The sequence below is a fragment of the Bos grunniens genome, chromosome 20 (assembly GCF_055505025.1).
Source record: "Bos grunniens cultivar Pamir isolate PY7600 chromosome 20, Bosgru_T2T1.0, whole genome shotgun sequence".
NCBI lineage: Eukaryota > Metazoa > Chordata > Mammalia > Artiodactyla > Bovidae > Bos > Bos grunniens.
Genome location: NC_141184.1, coordinates 32,543,574 through 32,564,123, shown reverse-complemented (window position 1 = coordinate 32,564,123; position 20,550 = coordinate 32,543,574). Strand labels below are relative to the sequence as shown.

At 43.3% G+C, this 20,550-nt stretch overlaps 1 protein-coding gene and 1 pseudogene across 8 annotated transcripts in view; both read right to left on the bottom strand.

Annotated features, from left to right (window-relative positions):
* TTC23L (tetratricopeptide repeat domain 23 like) overlaps positions 1–20,550 on the bottom strand; it is a 67,779-nt gene that overhangs the window by 46,484 nt on the left and 745 nt on the right. For all 8 annotated transcript variants that reach the window (XM_086361362.1, XM_086361357.1, XM_086361358.1 and 5 more), the window contains exons 2-5: positions 19,019–19,093; positions 14,317–14,497; positions 10,574–10,697; positions 1,252–1,408 (exon numbers count right to left, since the gene is read on the bottom strand). In XM_086361362.1, coding sequence (XP_086217488.1) covers positions 1,252–1,408; positions 10,574–10,697; positions 14,317–14,497; positions 19,019–19,093 — 537 coding nt within the window. The remainder of the gene's footprint in view (positions 1–1,251; positions 1,409–10,573; positions 10,698–14,316; positions 14,498–19,018; positions 19,094–20,550) is intronic.
* Positions 7,694–7,845, bottom strand: LOC147350211 (U1 spliceosomal RNA; annotated as a pseudogene).

The following is a 20,550-nucleotide window of genomic DNA, read 5'->3' as shown; positions in this document are numbered from 1 at the left end:
CTGGGAACACACACTTCCCTCTATTTTCATCTGAACGTGTTGTCGAGAAGGGAGGATTCTTCGGAAAAGGAACGGGGCCCTGGGTGTCTTGTGGTGTTGCAGGGGTCCAGGGCTAGGATGGGTGGCAAGCACTGGGAGTGAACGGAAACCGTGAATTACACGGGACTTCCTTGGAGGCATCTGCTGCGTGACAACAATTATTCATTTTTCCCAAGTTGGTTTCTGTGAATGGCAAAAGAGAGGAACCAATTTTGCTGAAAGGGACTTTCTGGGTCATTTAGAAAGTCCAAGCAGAGCAGCTTTTTGGCGAGAGGCAAACAGCAGGAAAGAAAATCCCCTTAATTCCCAATATCCTTCCATTTCCCGCATTCTCAATAGCCCTCTGGCGAATGGCATAAAAGAGGAAGGAAATGTATCAGATTTTGCAAGCTGAGTATATCAGGACCAAAAATGTAGAGGGGGGATGTGTAGAGAGGAGCTCAAAGAGGGTTTATGATTATTCACGAACATGAAAGACCCCTTAGTTTTCAAAAGCAGAGATAGTACCCACAGGCTGTCAAAATCACAAGCTTTTGGAGGAGAGGCATTTTTAACCGTTCTCCCTTGAAATATGGAAAACTATTTCTTTGGTCTATTTTGCTTGGCTTTCGGCTTCATGGGCAGTGTTCTCAACAGCATTTTAGAAAAACTAAAACCATCAAGTGTACATTAAATCAGAGGTTTTTGGCTGTGTGTTACAAGTAACCTGGGGCTTTTAAAAAATCTCAGGGAACAGATGCACCCAGGGCCTACTAAATCAAACTCTCGGGGGTGGGACCCAAATAGCAATCATTCTTAAAGCTCCCCAGGGGACGAGGATGTGTAGCCTACTCTGACAGTGCTTCAAATTACCATCCATCCTCTGTCTTCCTACATGGCCACTGCCATCATCATCCACCTCCTTACTGCTAACATTGCCTGTCTTGAGGGCTCAACGAAGCGCAAGACAGGCTCCCAAAACTTTCAGGTGCCCAGGAGGTGTGTCCCCAGGGAGAACCCTCCTGGCTCAACTCAGAGCTCATGTGAATAGACACAGGAGGAACACTTATACTTTCTAAGACGGACTTTCCTAGTGGAGGCTCATGGAGGGCTCGGACGTCAGAATAGAGCTACGAGGCCTCGGTTCCACCTCCCACCCTGTGTGAGATGACTCATCTGGCGTGGATGGACCCCGGCCCTGATCCCCAGATCCCACTGGGAAGGAAAGGATATTGGTTCTGCAGGAGGCAGACCACTCCCAGAGTGTAGTAGAGCATGACCAGAGTCTCCAGAATTTGCTTTTCCTCCTTGTCTGAGGTTGTGGTTCCCTTCCAGGTCAGCAGGACGTTCTTGGCGGACTCGGCATGTTTCTTGGCCTGAGCTGGAAGGCCTGGGGGAGTTGGAGGGTGAAGGGCAAGAAGGATAACATTAAGAAGGCACATTTCAGTCAAAGGCATTCCTGGGAGGGGCTAAGGTGGACAGTATGCTTGTCAGTATGGTCTTTAGTACTGGTTCCCCAAACTGCAGTGCATTAGAATCATCTGGAATGCTTGTAAAGAATAAGGTTCCTGGCCACCCCCTCCCTAGACCTGTTGAGTTGGGATCTCTAGAGGAAGGGGATCCAGGACTCTATATTTGAAATTACCTGCACAAGTGTTTCTTATGCAGCCATCCTGGCATTCATCAACAGACTCTATCTGGACATCACTGATGGAGTGATGGAGACAGTAAAGGAAGCTGAGGATCCCAGTCTCAATCTCTTGCTAATGCCATGTGACCTTTTCAACCCACAGAGCTTCTCCGATCCCCCACATGTGAAATGACAACAAAAATACAGCAGCTGCCCTTTTACCAACACATGGAGACAGTCCAGAAATGAACTGGGTTAATGCCACAGAATGCATGCTTTGAGCTTGCTGGAAAAGGGATTCTATAAAGACAGGGGCTTATGAATACAATTACTTCCATCTGGGGATTTTTTTTTCAGTCCAAGATGAAGTTGTTGATACTAATTGGTCACACACACACACACACACACACACACACACACAGAGGATCTAATTTCTAATACAGTGAGGCCCCTCTCTAGATAAAGAAGACAAAGGGATGCCAACGCCCCACAAGACAGAACATGCGGCATGTTTCCCCTTGTTTTCTAACTAAAGACTGGTGTTCCTGAGCCACTTATTTGAACTGGAATTAGTCCAGTTAACAGAGGGAGACTTGGGAGTGTTCAGGTTACAGAACTATTTCCTCATCTTCCACACCAGCTCATGTCCAGTGATCTCTGATGGATAAGGGGAACCCTGGAGAAAAGAGAAAGGCCAGCAGAGAACACAGAAAGCTTTTTCTCTGCCCTCCTGAGGACCACCCATGGCTGGCACAGCTCTCCTCCCTGCAGACCTGAGATCTGGGAAACATTCACCCTGCCACAGAAGGAGGCCCGCTGTGCTTTTGACTTGCCCCTCCCACCCCAGCCCCCAGTTTGCTCTCTCTCTGGCCCATAGGGGGCTTCCCTGATAGCTCAGCTGGTAAAGAATCTGCCCGCAACGCAGGAGACCCCAGTTTGATTCCTGGGTAGGGAAGATCCCCTGGAGAAGGGATATGCTATCCACTCCAGTATTCTTAGGATTCCCTGGTGACTCAGATGGTAAAGGATCCGCCTGTAATGCAGGAGACCTGAGTTCTATCCCTGGGTCGGGAAGATTCCCCTGGAGGAGGACATGGCAACGCACTCCAGTACTTGGAGAATCTTCCTTGGAGAATCTCCTTGGACAGAGGATCCTGGCAGGCTACAGTCCATGGTGTTGCAAAGAGTCAGACATGACTGAGTGACTAAGCACAGCACACAGCACTGGCCTTTGCAGCTGCTTTCACGGCACAGTGTAGTCGGTGGCATTAGAGATGATTAAAAGGACTTGCTTTTAAAGCCTAAAGCTCTCATATGTTCAAATGTGCAGGTCCTTCTTAATGAATTGTAACAATGAGAACACAGTTTCTCTGAAAGACCTACAAGTGACCCAGAAGCCAAGAAGTCTTTGTTAGAATACTCCGAAATGCCCTTTCTGTAGGTCTCAACAGAAGAGAAAAACAGACTCTGTAGCCAAAGAAAGGGCTACATCTCAAGTTACCAGATGACAGGGGTCCTCAAATTGCATGGAAAGCGCCTGTTACAGTGCAGAGTCCTGGGCCTCCAGTAGTTATGGTTCACAAGTTCTAAGGGGAGAACCAAGGGTTCAGATTTATAACAGCTATCTTAGGTGATACTGATATAGGCTGTCTGAGGACCACACTTGGAGCAACAGTGAGTTAGTAAAGTCTTTATGCAGGAAGTGGGACTCTTCTCCTGCCTAAAGAGTAGGTAGGTTCTAACTGATGGAGAAGAATGAGAAAGGGTTTCCACTAGGAGGAAACAGCCTGAGGCCATGAAGACAGAATGTGTGTGTGTGTGTGTGTGTGTGTGTGTGTGTGTGTGCGTGCGTGCACACGCGCACACATGTGCTGGAATATTAGGGAAGGCTGTGAGAAGACCAGTTTGACAAACTGCTAAGTCACTTCAGTCAAGTCCAACTCTGTGCGACCCCATAAACTGGGTTCCTTCTCCAATGCATGAAAGTGAAAGGTGTAAGTGAAGTCACTCAGTCATGTCCCATGGACTGCAGCCAACCAGGCTCCTCCATCCATGGGATTTTCCAGGCAAGAGTACTGGAGTGGGGTGTCATTGCCTTCTCTGAGTCTGACTAAAGGGAGGTTTAAATTCAAAGACAATAAAAAAAGTAAATAAATTGAAAGACAAGGAAGATATGAATCGGATGGGGAAAATGGAGTCTTAGATGCCAAGACGAGGAGGCTGGACTTGATCTGCAGGGTGACAGGGAGTCTTTACAGGTCCTGAGAAGGTAGCAGCAACAGAAAACTCTGCCAGGGAATCAGACCAAGACAACAGACTAGGAAACTGAGAGTCTTTTTATCAAATAGGTTACTTTCCATGACCAGCTGGGCCCTTGGGATTGTGTCAATAAGGAGAGCAGGAACCACATATAGATGCTTCCCTGGGTGTAGAGGAAGGAGAAAAGTGAAACTGGATGAGCCACTGAAAACCACTCCTGGATCAGCACAACACTGCTCCTGGGCTCCCAAATGAGAAACAGATCCTAAAGTCCTTCTGAGGCTTTGCAAGTCTCCCTCTCAGCCCCACACCCCAGGCCTGGGGGCCCAGCGCTACTTGTGAAATCCCCAAGAGGAACACTTCCTCTATACGCATCAGCTAGTTAATTATATAGTTTCTTGTCTCCCCCTTCATTGCATTGTGTTCCTTCTGATGAAAAAGCAGAGCTCCTGACCAGTGGGCCTTAAGTAAATGAACTAAACAGCTCATTAAACTTTAAAGTTCAGCCCTAAAGAAAAAATGACTCCTTTACCCTTCCCAGAATGCACTTTGGTCTCCAAAGTGGGATGTGTATACCTTTCTGGGTATGAAAGATGCCATTAGGGTGTGTGGGAGGGGATAAAAACTTCTCTTTTTTTTTAAAAAGTATTTGTTGTTTTCCATTTTAATGAATATTTATAATAGTACATAATATTTGATGCCATTGTACATAGTTTATAATAAATACATATTTATGGAAAGCGCACAAAACTTTTTTAGTGCTAAGGAAGCTAACTCTCAAGAGTTTAGAGACCACAGCTTCAGACAAATGTTTTCTAAAGTTTCCAAGTATGAGAAAAGTCCTTTTTTTGTTTAAAAATAAAAATCTCACTCTGGGACTTCCCTGGTGGTCTAGCAGTTAAGAATCCACCTTGCAATGCAGGGGATATAGGTTCAATCCCTAGTCAGGAAACTAAGATCACACATGCTGTGGATCAACTAAGACCACACAATGCAACTACTGGAGCCCAGCGCCATGACTAGAGAATGCTTGAACAACAGTGAAAGACCCTGCATGATGCAACAAAGATCCCATGTGCCAGGGCTAAGACACAATGCAGCCAAATAAATAAAATAAATTTTTAAACTGCCACTCTGTGATAATATTTTTATAACATTCCCTACATGAGAAAATTCAAGATGACAAAAAAATATGATGAATCAGACTCTAATGCTTTATAGTAATTACAAGAAAACTCTCTTTTGTGGAAAAATAGTGTCTGCATATATGTGTACATGTAAGATTCATTTCTTCTCTCTCCAGAGGACACTCACAGATCAGTGACCTTGTTCCCTAACTCCAAGTCCCAACTCCCCAGTTCCAACGTCTGTTCTGAGACCAAGTCAGTTTCCTTTACTTGCTTTCCCAAGCCAAGGACACCAGCCTTCTCCCTGCACCAGGAATGCAGCAACTACAGAAGTGAAAATCAGGGCAGCAGCAAGACCTGCTTCTGAAGCCTGAGACTCAGAAATCACAAGCACATACTGATAAACTGGGAAAGGGGTCTGGAGATTGTTCACCTAATGTATCAATCATTTCTTTTTAATTTAGGATAAGATTCCACCACTGATGTCTGTTACTCTGACTCAGGCCACAGACAATCTGCTCAGAGCTCTTCAGCCTTTGTCACCTTAGAACATCACCTATATTTAGGAAGTTCTCACAGTAGTGATTAAGAGAGCAGGGTCTAAGGCCAGACTTCCAAGTACAGAAGTTGGCTTAGCCACTACCTGAATGAGTTACTTAATCTACCTATACTTTAGTCTATTCATCTATAAGACAGCAATGAAAATAACTCCTAACTTGTATGGTTGTTGCAAGGATTAATTTAATTCATGAAAAAGGACCAAAACAGTGCCTGGCACACTGGTGGGAAATGAGTTTAAATAAATATTAGCCATCATTATCCTTACTACCAGGGTCCGTACCTCTTAAGCAATTTATTATACTTGTCCTTACATACTCTGGACATTCTTCATAAAGCTGCTTACAGCATCTCCATAAAAGACTGCCTTCTCAAATGCACACTCACTTCAGATAGGTACCAAGCTTCCTGAAGGTCTGACCACCTGGGTTTTTTATCATTCTTTTTTGTTCCTGTACCAGTTTTTTTTTTTGTTTGTTTGTTTGTTTTTAACCAACTAGACAGAGAAGGTAGGGTTCATGACTTATACTTCTTTTTTGGTGTTTTGCAGAACTTATAATAGAGCCCCAGACACTTGGAAAGGCCCCAGTAAGAACAGGCTAACAGATTAATTCATTGCTTCATTAAAAATAGGAAAAGCCTCAGGAAACTGAGGAAACTGTCCATATTATTATTTCCTTCTAAACACTTGGAAACAGCGGTAGCAAGGTGACTGACCACCCCGTTGTTCTCTACCTGCCCTTCTCTCATCCACGGAAGCCCTAGCCTCAGGACGGTTCTCATCAGATCAGCTGCTAACAGAGTTCCACTTCTAGTGTCCCCTTACTCTATTTCAGCAACCCACCGCCTTTTATACTCTGCTTTGCAAAGGCCTTGTGTTCTCTCGTTATTGACTCATGGACCCATCGCATCCATTGCTCTATTTTTAAAACCTTCAAACTCTCTATCTGGCTCCTTCCTCACTGCGAGAAATCTTCCCAGGTCTCCTCCTCTTACACATTTCATGTGACTTTTCTGGCTTCCCTAACTACCCTCTATTTCCCCACATCCCTTTCACTATGCAGGACGTGACATACATAGTCTAGACTGCTGGCCCCTGTGCCTTCCCCTCATTCCTGGGATCTAGCTTCTGCTCCAACCCTTGTGCAGGTTCTCGTGAGGTCCCCAAAGGCGTCCTACTGAATCTGTGGTCACAGTTTCTTGCATCCCCATCTCATGGCAGCATTAGACACCCTGGCTGCTGGCGTCTCCTCTTGGCTTCCAAGGTACTGCACTAACTTGATTCTCCTTGATAAACTTCTGACTCATTGCTCAGTCTGCCAGGGTCCCCTGTTCCCTCCCATAAATGTGTCCATTCTCCATGGGTCTGTCTTTTCACTTCTTCCTTTTCTTCTCTTTCCTCCAAGAAGTTTTATCAAGTCCTATAACTTCAACCTTGGCCTTCACGCTTAAAATTTTCCATTGCCCCTCCCTACTTCTGGTCTCTAATATTCCTCCATGGTTATGATTCCCTTCCTTTCTTCCCAAGTTCTGGTCCCAGTTTTCCAGCACCTAGTTAAAATATACTCGTGGCTTTTGCTACTGCAACTCAAAATCAGTATATCAAAAACCAGATCCACTTTCCTCTTCCACTCCACTTTCTCTCCTGATCTGCTTGTCTCTGACAGTGGCACCTTGAGAGGCCTGAAACTTCATGGTCATTTTGGGGCCTCACTTTTCCTCAACCCCAAGTCCAGTGCCATGTCCTGCCAATTCTTCCTTCACAGTCTTTTTGGAATAGGCAGTACATACCCATGGTTCAAAAGTCAAAATTTTATGTAAAGGTAAATGTTGAGAGATCTCACTTCCAATTTTATCATCTTTTACCACAAGCAACCTCTAGGTAACTTTTCTTTCTTGTGTTTCCTTCAGTGTTTCTTTATATGAATATAAGCACATATTCTCATTTCTCTCCCATCCTTCTCACGCAGAAAGAGGCAGGTTACAAACACCATCCTGCGTGGTGCATTCTCTGTCGCCCCAAGATGGATCCGGGAGATCTTTCCCTGGTTGTAGACAGAACTTCCTTGTGCGCTTTCTTTTTTTTTTTTTCCTCTAAATTTATAGATCTTCCCCCACTACCACAAATTACGCAGTCGAGTTTCCCACATTTGGGGAAATCGCAGAGGTCAGCACATCCGGAGTGCAGTGGATAAGCCTCGCCCGGGGAAAACCACCTTCGTGATCATGGTATCTCCCCTGCCAAGTAAGTATCCCTTGTGCGCTTTCTAAGGCTGCATACCCCTACTGTGCATATTATTGCTTCATGAGCACACTTGGTTTTTTTTCCAATCTTTTACTATCATAAACAGTGCTGCAAAGAATAATCTCAGCCATACTATCTCATCCAGGTTATAACTGTAGACTCAGGAAAGAGTCCCAGAAGTGGGATTTCTGGCTCAAAAGGTAAAGGTATCTGTGCATCACAGACTCTCAAATCCTTACCTTCTCACTTGTGGCCCTGTCATCAGCCTGAGTTTACACCTAGATGTAAACAGCTAGATGAGATGGCTTCCATTCCAGTTATCATTGCTAAACTGACCTTTCCACAAGCCCACTTTGATTTATTCACCACTTGCTAGAAAATCTCTACTAGTCCTCCTTGTTTATCAAAAAAGGACTAGTTCCTCAGCCTGCCCCCAGGTGCCCTTTCCAGGCTCACCTGAGCAGTCCTCAGTGTAGCTAGCCAGGCTGCTGATTGCTTTCTAAACACACATTGCATCTTCCCACCTCCAGGCCTCTTCCCAGGCTTTGTTATTCATCCGAAATGTCCACCCCTTCCTCTGCCCACCCAACCCTAGACATTTTTCAAAGGACCTTCTTGAACGGTACCTCTTCCTGAATCTATCACTTACTACCTTCAGCAAGAAATGATCTCACCCAATGACCCCAAGGTCCAACTAGTCAAAGCTATGGTTTTCTCAGTAGTCATATTCAGATGTGAGAGTTGGATCATAAAGAAGACTGAGTGCTAAAGAATTGACACTTTCAAACTATGGTGCTAAAGAAGACTCTTGAAGGTCCCTTGGACAGCAAGGAAATCAAACTGGTCAATCTTAAAGAAAATCAGTCCTGAATATTCACTGGAAGGACTGATGCTGAAGCTGAAGCTCCAATCCTTTGGCCACCTGATGTGAAAAGCTGACTCACTGGAAAAGACCCTGATGCTGGGAAAGACTGAAGGCAGGAGAAGGGGATGACAGAGGATGAGATGGTTGGATGGCATCACTGACTCAATGGACATGAGTTTGAGCAAACTCTGGAAGATAGTGAAGGACAGGGAAGCCTGGCATGCTGCAGTCCATAGGGTCAGAAAGAGTCAGACACAACTCAGCAACTGAACAACAGCAGCATCCCCAAAGCCCTGTATTTAAACCAGTCCCATAGCATCTGCCTTCTGGTGCCTTCTTATCATAGCTGTCTATGTGTAGCTCACCTTCTACACGAGGTTGTAAATTCTCTAAAGGCCAAGACTGTGCCTTCTGTACCCTATAGTTCCCAGAGTCCTCTTCACAGCATCTCCCATATACAAATGTCTCATTAAATACTGCAAGATTGTTTATTGAGAGAAATCAGTCTTCTGGCTTGAAGCCCTTTCCCCAGTACTGGAAAAGGCTCCCAGGGAAATGAGGCAGGCAGGTCTGCTGGCCATAAAACATGGACACGTGTAGCGAGGCATGAGCACACACAGATGCATATGTCCTGCCTACATGGAAGCGTGGCTCATAAATTCTATCCATTTTAAAGCAGTTGCAGAATTAATGACAACAAAACTAAGTGGAATTCAGCAAGCACTTCATCCCTCTTGAAGGTTTGTGATTTTTCAAAGCTTTTGTTATTTTATTTGAAGGACCACAGACTTTTTTAAAAGTGAAGAAATTGGGTAAAGCCTATACCTGAAATAAAAGACCCTGGGCTATTCTCAAGGAAAGGTCATGATCATAACCTAGAAAAATTCTAGGCTAGTTTTCAGAAAGTCTGGGTGCAAGGTTGAGCACTATTATATGATGTGGACACTTAACCAGGAAGTTGCTTTTCCCATCAAGAAAAAACAAACACACAAAAAGACCTTCCTTTACAGGAAAACTTTTTTCCCCTCTAACCTCTGACTCAAATGTGGTTGCCCATTCATGTGGCAGGAAGAACTGTGAGTCAGGGAAAAGAGGGCAGTGCCCCCAGCATCTTTTGTGACATGACCTGTTTACCTGTCTTGAGTCAGCTTGGAATCTAACTGGAAAAGCAAAACTCAAGGTCTACTGGGGCTGCTCATAGAAAGTGCTGACTTCAGAAGATGAAGCCTAACCTCCTTCCACAGACCCACTCAGTAATCTTTCCAAAGAAAGAGGGGCTGCGTCTGCCTTCCCTCGGTTCAGACAAACATCCCCCTCAAATGCTTCTGGTTCCTTTCTCTTGGTTTCAAGTTGCCCTCACCTCCAGTAGAATTTCAGAAACAGCTTCCTAAATTGTCTTCCTGAATCTCGGCTCTCCCAGGGCCCAAGGAGTTTACTTGTTGGTGTCAAGCCAGCTGTCAATGACTTGTTGATTGACAAATCCATGGGTCTCTCTTCAGCCTTCCCCCCATTTGACTTCTCTCTGCCATCAGAACCTGCTGAAGCCACCCTGTGCTTCTTCTGAAATGCCTTCTCCTCCCTTGGCTTCCCTGAGAAGGCCCTTCCTGATTCTTCTATTTCCTCACTGGCTCCGCTTCCTCTACCCCATTTTGTCCTTCAGCCTTCTGTCTTCTGCCTTCTTTCCTTCATTATTATCTTTATCTCTAAGACCCCCATCCTACTGCCTGCCTCAGCCATGGGCTTTCCCTTCTCTTGATGAGCTGTGCGTTGGGGAGGGGATGGATCCTCCCCTGGTCATCCCCACCCCCAGTGTGGTTGTGTGTGTGCTCAGCATGGCTCACCCACCCACACCCAACCGGGAAACAGAGTACCTCTCAGTGTCAGGTAGCCATAAGCCAGGGTGGCCAAAGCCTGTGCACATTTCCAGTGTTCTTCCCCAAAAATAATCCGAGAAAGGATGACACAGCGAATCAGCTCCTTATTTGCTTCAATGTTCTGCAGAGAGCAAGCAAGTCATCATGCTTTCTGGAAAGGAGGAAAATCTCCAGCCCGCATCTCATCACTGGAAGACAAGACTTCATCCACTGTCATCTTTTTCCCTCGTCCCCACTTCCCATCCCACAGCCAATCCAGCAAGTCCTGTTGGCTCCACCTTACTAGTAAGTCCTAAAGCTAAGCTCTTCTCTTCATTCCTGCCATGCGTACCCAGGCCAAGCCACCCTAACCTATAACCTGGGTGACCTCAGCCCCTCCTACTGCCTCCACCCCTGCCCCACCCCCCATAGTTAACTTTCTACATCACAGCCAGAGGGACTTATTTTCACCTCTCACAGTGAAAAATTTTAACAGTATGCAAAAACAGAATGGCCAATGACTCACTTAGCTGCCTCAAGTAACTATTCATGGTCAATCTTGTTTCATGTCTATGCTCCACATGTACCTACCCTCTCCCTCTATGGCTCTGAAGTAAATCCAAGATACTAAGTCATCTCATATTTCATAAGTACCTCCAAAGGATATGGACTTAGAAATACTGGGTTGGCCGGATAGTTCGTTTGGGTTTTTCTTTAACATCTCAGAGAAAACCCGAATGAACTTTTTGGGCCAAACCAACAGAACCACAAAATCAGTATTGCACCAAAATATTAACAATGATTCCTTGCTATCAAATACCTAGTCCCATAAATCTAATAATTACCTCATAGTTTGCAGTTTGATTGTTCAAACACTGAGATCTATCTCCTGAGTCTCCTTTAATCCATGGGTTCCACCTTTATTTCTAATTCTTTTCATTGAAAATTATTTATGGAAGAAACTGAGTTATTTGGCTTAGAGTGTTTCCCAAAGATGGAAATTGGATTGACTACATCCTTATGGTGTCACTCAACATGTCCTTCCATCCTCCATTCTGCCTTTATATTGGTCATTGGATTTAGAAGTTTGATTACCTTTAGCTTTTTTTTTTCTCCCCAAGCAAAACTACTTCATATGTTCTACCATCAGAAGATACCTAATCTCTGCTTGTCTCTTGCTGAGGAAGGCAAAACTACATGAATAAATCTATAAAAGATAGTAGAATGATGATATCCTAATTCTATCATTTCTTCTTCATATGTTAGCTGGAATAACTTTATAAAAATGAAATCTCCCCTAATCTATTTCTTGGTTACCCAACAGTACAGTTCACATCAGAAGGACAGGATATATACTTTAATCTTTCCCTTAATTTACCAGCTTTCCAAATAATGAGTTCATTCACTAGCACCTGCCAATTGGTGACCAAGTAACGAGGTGTTTATCATTCTTTTTCTTCTCCATCTTTTTCTCCTTTGTCTAAATTTTTATTATTATTTATGATCATAAGCATATCTGGATTTTTAAATATATCTGATGCTCCTGAATACAGTGAACTACTTTCTCGCTCAGGGCTTGTACACCTGCTGTTCCCCAGCCTGGGACACTCTCACAGATCATTACCCTCTTGTGCCATTTTCATTTTGTTCACCTCAGAGAGCCCTTCCTTGGCCACTTTAATAAAACAGCCTCTCACCCCATCACTTACTATACCCCATTACCAACTTTAATTTTTTTCTTCATGGCATCTACCTCTCTCTGATATTCCATTAACTAAAATTTTTTGTCTATGATCTGTCTCCCCAAATAGAACATAATAGAAAATACATTCCTCAAGAACAGTTTCTTCCTCAAGTTCACTACTGTATGCTCCATGCACAGAGGAGGCCGCTCATTCAGTACTTGCTGAATAAATCATCTCTCTACTGGCAAAGATAAGGATGGGGTGGGGAAAGAGTCCCTGGCCCTGCAGAACTGATGGGCAGAGCTCTCTTAAGAAATCACAGAATTACATCTTTAATACATAGATGTCAGTAACTTTACATACACAGTCACCAGGTAGCTGCACTGATTGACAAAGCCAGGCATTTATTTCCTGGTGAGATGGAAGAGCACTTTAGGAAGCCTGGAATTCTGATCCTGGTTCTGACATTTACTGACTGTGAGATCTGGGGCAAGAACACCCTGAGTCCCAGCTTCCTTTTCTACTTAGAGATCTAGACCACTCACCTCACAGGATTACTCTGGAGGAAAGTGAGTCAATATCAAAGGGATCTGAATCTGTTCTGTATTATCTGACTGTAACCCCCTTACAGAGTAACACACAGAGAAGTCTAAGGACTGCTCTCTTCTGACCCCCGTGACCCCCACGTCCTTCCTCACCTTAGGCTTCATCCCTCTCCGCTCAAACACACAGAAGCAAACAATGTGAGAGGGGCATTTCCCCTCATGCTTTAAAAACAGCCATTCGGTCAGAACATGTGATTGTTCTTCATGGGCTGACCGCACAGTAAATACTAAGTTCTATTCCGAGGAAGCATAATACCACGAAAAATGCCTAGAATGAGAGTCCAAAGCTTTGAGTCCTTTCCTGGCTCTGGACCTCATGTGTTCATCCATCCCCACACTTCCTGTCCTAGGCACAGAGACAACCAGTATGGGCTCCAGAGCTCAGCCCAGCGTTGCCTCTGCCACCGCCAATCCTCCTGTCCTTCAGGGCGGTGAGAACTGGGGTGGGCTAGGTTTAACTCCTAAATCTCAATCTCTGTCATTATCCAAAGTGGTCAAGGAGCTGTCAAGTCTTAGAAGCTCACACTTGCATTCCGAGGCAGTTGGTACTTATCTTTCTAGAACTGATCATTCTAGCCTAGGCTCATGAAATACTAATAGGTCAGGATGATGGTCCTTTCCAAGTTCCTGGGTAGTTTACACAGATAAATTTACAGATATAGCCATCCAGGGAAGTATCAACTTCTGCTGTCCTCTGAGGTGCCTCTCTCAGCCTTTCCTAAGCCATCTGCAGACTTTCACACAAGTACTTTAAGATCACTTTTTCCCTTGTCTGGGAATGACTAGGAAGTCAGTAAGCCAGCATAAGAATTCTTTGTTGATAAATAACGCTCTGGGAGCAGGCCAGTGCCTGTGTGTTAATCACGAGGGTCACTGACAGGCTGTCTCATGTTCCTGGACTTTGAACACTCCTGCTAAACACTTGCTCTGAGGTCCTAGTTCCGAAGTCCTGGCTTTGCTTTTGGAAATGGATACCTGGACTCCCTGACCTCTGCTGCTACCACCCACTTCCTGTCCTTTGGTTTACTTAGGATTCCACTGTAACCACAGGCGTCTTACCATATCCTTGCTAGGCCTGAGCCTAGACTGCGCCTGGCTACCCGTGTTCTCAGTCTCTTGCCTCACTATCCTGGACTTCCTGTTACCCAAAAGATATTATCCTGAAATCTTTCAGGAGAAATCAAAAACCATTTGTTAATTAAAAGAACCAAACAGCAACAGGAAGACCCAACATCAATTTTCAGTTTAAAGCCAGGAGCACAAATACTCCAAGGAAGTATTTAGTGACCCATGTGTGGAACTGGAAGGTGGGCCGGCTACCAGCTACGCTCCGCTCTGTTTTCTCCCACTTACAAAGAAATATTAACACCTTCCTTCACTTCATGGCCTTCAGCCTGAAGTTAAATAAGAGTTTCTCTAATCATGGACATATATATTTGAAAATGGAAAACCTTGTGAATTTTTATTTTACCTTTTTCCCCTTAATCAGCTGAGCTATTTTCTTCTGGGATTGGGCCAGTTTCTCTCTGGGATGAGACATATGGTCTATGACCTTCTCCTTGGCTTTGGTGTCTTCCTCACTCTCTTCAGATCCACTAGTGGGAGATGACTCATCTGTTCGCTGATGTTCTGGGATCTTGGATTGCTGGGACCTGTGGGTACCAGAGAGGGACATGGAGTGAGGTTTGACCTTTGCATATCTCAAACAAGGTGACACTGAAGGACAGAGCCCTCCCAACTGGGGGCTGGGGATATGATCTTTAAAACAGACCTGAAGAATAAAGCCAGGTAGCACACTCATGCCACCTGCAAAACCCAGAGTTAGAACCGCAATGTAGTGGTTCAAATGAAATAGATTTGTTGAACTACCCACTCAGCTGCAACTCTGCAGCTTACCAACCATAAGACCTTAAGTAAGTTATTAATCTGTTTCTCTGTAAAAATGAAGTCAATATGAACACTCACCTGGTGAGGTTATGGGATTAAGTGAGGTAATACTCATAAATCACTTAGCATAGTGCCTGCTATTTAGAAAGTGCTCTTTAACATTAGCTATTATTATTTTATGAGCTCCATGACTTCAGGATGTTGAATTGGAAGATCTCCAAGATTCCTAGCATTCTAAATTCTGATCCAAACCAGGGGCAAAAATGGACACAGTGAAATAAAGTAAAGGGAACTAACATTTTGAGGTTGAACTTCACATGTCCTCTTTCAAATTTCTTAAAAGCTTCAACATAAACCCTGACTAAAGAGGATGTGGTCCCACCAAGGAGAAGGGAGGGGAACGCACACTGGGTCAAGTGCAGATTCAGGAGAGAAATGACCTTTTCAATTATTAGGGGGAAAAAAAACTAAACCGAAAATGTGTTGGAAAAAGAGCTGAGTGGGTTGAAAAATCTTCTCCCTCTTCCCCAGCACCCCTACCCCACCCGCTTACACACACACACACACATATATACACATGCATACATACAATGTAAATCTCAGATTTCAGTGCTAAACATAATTATGAATGGGTAATTGATGTGATAAAGTCCAAAGAGTGAATCCTACGTTAACAAAAGAGATAACCATATCCTAACTCTACCATAAAAATCATAAAGTGATCCAGAAGAAATAGAATTCTAAGATCTTAAGAGGAACAGCAGAAATTTTAATTATAAGTAAGTTCCCCCCAAAGAATCACCTTTGTATTCATGATAGTTTTTAAAAGCTCAACAATTGCATAGTTTTCAAAATAAATTTTATCTTCCTTTTCCACTAATAAGTAATGAATGCTCGCTGTAAGAATACAAAAAGGAGAAAATTTAGAAGGAAAATAAATGTCAAATGTAACCTTTTACACCAGGTTCAAATAAATGACATGTTAATATCCATCCAGAGTTCTGTTCTACATAACCTATATTTATTTAGGCATGTGGGTAAACCATGTGGACAGGGCAGCAACATTTCTTTAGGCCCAGGCCCAGGCCCCGGCAGGACTGCGCTCAGCCCACAAACAGAAGTGTGCTTTCAGACGACGTGCAAAAACTCAATGGAAAAGGGAGAGAAGCCTGGCGGAGCCATGAAATTGGGAAATAGGACTTAAACTTGCCGATCTCTGTCTGGTGAATTCCATACTCCTCCAAGACCCAAATGGAGTGCCACCTTTGCTGGGAATATTGCACTGGAGTAGCAGTACAAACACCCTCTACAGGCTTGCGAAAGTTTCCTCCAACTTCGACTATAGTGAGAATCACACCACAGTCTCTTTCAAAATTTGTTTTGTTTCTGAGTCTTCTTTGCTTCCTAGTAAGTAAAATCACCTGGGCTGGGACTGAGTCTCATTTGTTTCTAAGAAACCCTGATATCTGCGTCACAGTAGGAAAAAATAACTGCTTGTTTAATGATGAACAAATGAATGGAAAAGGGAAGTGTAAGGTATTCAAGATGCCTGAAAAAAGACTGATGACAGAGGAAATCTGTGGCAAGAGAGCCTAACTCAAGAAACTCACAGAAAGAACACTTAGTCCTCAACAGAAGACCTTGCTTAGGCTGCATATTTCATACACCTGGAGCAGAAGTTCAACCTATTGGGGTCACCAAAAATATTATTAACTTTTGATATTAAAAACAAGCCCAAAATAAGCCCAAGCTTTAATAGCAGGGCCTCAAAGGAAGAAGAAACATTCGAGTCTTGATAAATAACTTGAGACTGCAAAGCCCTGAACTAGCTTTGAACTTGTTGCTGCGAAAGGTAAGAAAGATACCTGGAGAATACTGACCAGATATCTCAAAGGATAGTCAGAATAAAAAGATTAGGCCAGGGATTTCCCTGGTGGTCCAGTGGGTAAGGCTCTGCACTTCCAATGCAAAGGATGCAGGTTTGATTCCTGGTCCGGGAACTAAGATCCCATGTGCTGCATGACCAAAAATATTAAAAAAAAAAAAAAAAAAAAGATTAGGCCAGTTAAATGAATGATCTGCCTTGCTCGGTCTCTAACTTATTCTATATATTGCCATCATAAATGTGAATCCTTACTAGTAAAATTAGATATGAATTATCTATTTCCAAGATACTCTACTATGCACTCAACATTTTTTCTTTTTTAAAAAAATACTAATTTTATTATTTATTTGGCTACATTGGGTCTTAGTTACAGCATGCAGGTTCTTCACTGCATCATGCAGGATCTTTCGTTTTGGTTCATCAACTCCCCAGCTGTGATGAGTGGGCTCAGTTGCTCCTTGGGGCATGTGGGATCTTAGTTTCCAGACCAGGGTTTGAACCCATTTCCCCTGCACTGAAAAACAGATTCTTAACCACTGGACCACCAGAAAAATTCCTGAACTCTACATTTTTAACTTCAATTTTTATAGTTATATGATCCTTAAAATATTTTATAAGATGGTACAGAATGAATTACACTAACATGTTAACCACTAGACACACTTGGCCATTAAGCATATGAAGTGTAGCTGGCCTGAACTGAGATCTGTTGCAGTGTAAAATACACACCGAATTTCAAAGACTTAATATGGAAAAAAATTTCATTAATTATTTTATATAATATTATATATATTGATTTATAGTATTTACATTTACCTGTTTCTTTTTATTTTTAAATATGGCTACTTAAAATTTAATATTAGATTTTTGGCTAGCATTATATTTCTACTTGATAGCATTGGTATAGAGCAATGGTTCTCAACCAAGGGTGATATTGCACCCAGGGGATATTTGGCAATGTCAGGAGATAACTGCTTGTCACAACTGGGGCAGAGCTACTGACACCTCATAGGTAGAAGCCAAGGATGTAACAATGCACAGGACACCCCACAACAAATAATTATCTAATCCAAAATGTCAATAGTGTCAAGGTTGAAAAGCCCTGGTATAGAGAAGTGGTTAAAGAACAGACTCTGAAGTCAGACTGCCCAGTTTGAACAGCACCTACTAGCTATGTGGCTTTGGGCAAACTACCCAACCTTTCTTTAATTTATACTCTTCATCTAAAAAATGGGGTAATTACAATACCTCCCTCACAGAGCTGTTGGAGAAATTAACTGAGTTAATATATATAAGTACTTAGAACAGTGCCTGGCACACAGTATTTGCTCAATAAGTATTAGTTGCTATGATGTAAAATTTTTAATTTCCTTATTGTCTATTTCATGAAGGGCTTCCCTGATGGCTCAGACAGTAAAGAATCTGCCTGAAATGTGGGACACCTGGGTTCTATCCCTGAGTTGGGAAGATCCCCTAGAGAAGAGAATAGCTACTCACTCCAGAATTCTTTTCTGGAGAATCCCAGGGACAGAGAAGCCTGGTGGGCTATAATCCATGCAGTCACAAAGGGTTGGACACGACTGAGAGACTAACACTATTTCATGAAACAATTTCAATTTGCTCATTAACTTTTTAATTCTCCATGACTTTACCAATCTTGTTAAAATTATCTTTGTAAAAAAAAAAAAAGTTGAAACCTCCCTTAAATTAGGAAAAAACATTTCTTTTCCATCTTGCATAGGTTGCATGTGTGTGTGCTCCAACTAAGTCTTCTCCAACTCTTTGTGACCCCATGGACTGTAGCCTGCTAGGCTCCTCTGTCCCTGGGATAGCCCAGGCAAGAATACTGGGGTGCGTTGCCATTTCCTTCTCCAGGGTATCTTCCCAAACCAGGGATTGAACTCACGTCTCCTGCATTGGCAGGCAGGTTCTTTACCACTGAGCCATCAGGTAAGCCCTTGTATAGGTTGCATAAGTACAAATGGACATTATAGCAGAACTGTTATTAGAAAACAACACAGAATCTCAATCTTCCCTATAACATGCATGCAAAGCTTCTCACCAAGATTGGCCTTAAGTGGAGGTCCCACAGGGAACTCTGCTCAGTGTTATGTGGCAGCCTGAATGCTAGAAGAGTTGAGTTTAGGGGAGAATGGATACACGTATGTGTATGGATGAGTCCCTTCACTGTCCACCTGAAACTATCATAACATTGTTAATTAGCTATACTTCAATACAAAGTAAAAAAAAATGTAATAAAAAGTCTACTAAATTTGAACATATTTTTAAAAAATATAAAATGTAAACACTGAAAAACAAAATCTTTTCATATTTAAAAAAAAGTGAATGTCCCAGTGTTTCAGGCCAGTGGAAAGTGATGCTAAGACTCTGTGGCACTTACAGATGGAAACAGAAGTCCCAGTCGGTGTCACTGGTGACAGTTGGGATGCGGATGGGGCTGGCTCGCATCTTCTTCCTACCAAGAATCACATGGGAGGTTAGCTTTGGAAGAAGACGCTTAGAAGTCTGTTCTATTCTCCCTCTGTCGGATGCTATTAGCATTAAACTGAAACTGCCCAAATATATATAACCCATCCTAAATCCACAAATAGACTACACACACACTCATGAATGGTGGACCTGGAAAGCAGAAATTAAAGACATTTGCCAAATTAAATCCCTGAGTTAAATTTCTATTGTTTAATTTTTACTCCACATTACCTCCCAATTCTCTGACCTTTCTTACCCCTTAAGCCAACACATGGAGAAGGCAATGGCACCCCACTCCAGTACTGTTGCCCGGAAAAATCCCATGGATGGAGGAGCCTGGTAGGCTGCAGTCCATGGGGTCCCTAAGAGTCACACACGACTGAGAGACTTCACTTTCACTTTTCACTTTCATGCATTGGAGAAGGAAATGGCAACCCACTCCAGTGTTCTTTCCTGGAGAATCCCATGGATGGATAAGCCTGGTGGGCTGCCGTCTATGGGGTAGCACAGAGTCGGACAGGACTGAAGCGACTTGGCAGCAAGCCAACACATTTACATCTCCTGAATCATGGAAACTGTGATCTCCTACTCAAGTCAGATATTGTTTTTGCAGATGACAAGCTCTCATGACTAACACACTAACAGTGTGTTTATTAATTCTTCATGTCCCTAGAGATGTCTCATTAGTAGGTGATCCTAGTTAAGGAGCTAAAACACATGCATCTATTTTGATTGCTGTCATTAACTGATGGAAGAAATAGTGAAAACTGATGGCAAAAAAAGAAAAAAAATGATTTATATTATTTTCTAAATTGAACGCTTGTGGGTATCCCCGTTGCTTAAATCCAATCCAAACGGAATGCAATTATTTATTAACATTAGCACCCACCAAGTCTCTCCTAATTTCACCCTGCAGAAAGTCACTCATTCCCACCTGAGCCCTGAGTAGGTCTCTAAGTCTCCACCCAAAGACTAGAAGGGAAGATTCACTAATTTGTCTATCTAATGTCTACTTTCAAAACCGTAGCCGGTAACTTCCCTGGTGGTCCAGTGGCTAAGGCTCCGCACTGCCAATGCAGAGGGCCCAGGTTCAATCCCTAGTCAGGGAACTAGATATCGCAGGCTGCAATGAAGATCCTGAGTGCTGCAACTAAGACCAGGTGCAGCCAAACACACACACACACAAACACAAACTGTGGCCGGGGGCGAGGTTCAAGCACACATACACAAACTGTGGCCAGGGGCAGAGGTCCAAACACACATACACAAACTGTGGCCAGGGGCAGAGGTCCAAACACACACATACACACATATATAAACTGTACACACACACACACACACACACACACCCCCATATATATATACACATAAACTGTGGCCAGGGGGAGAGGTTCTGACTTCTCAATCTCCTAAATTCTGTTCCTGTGAGGTTTCCCCTGGCCC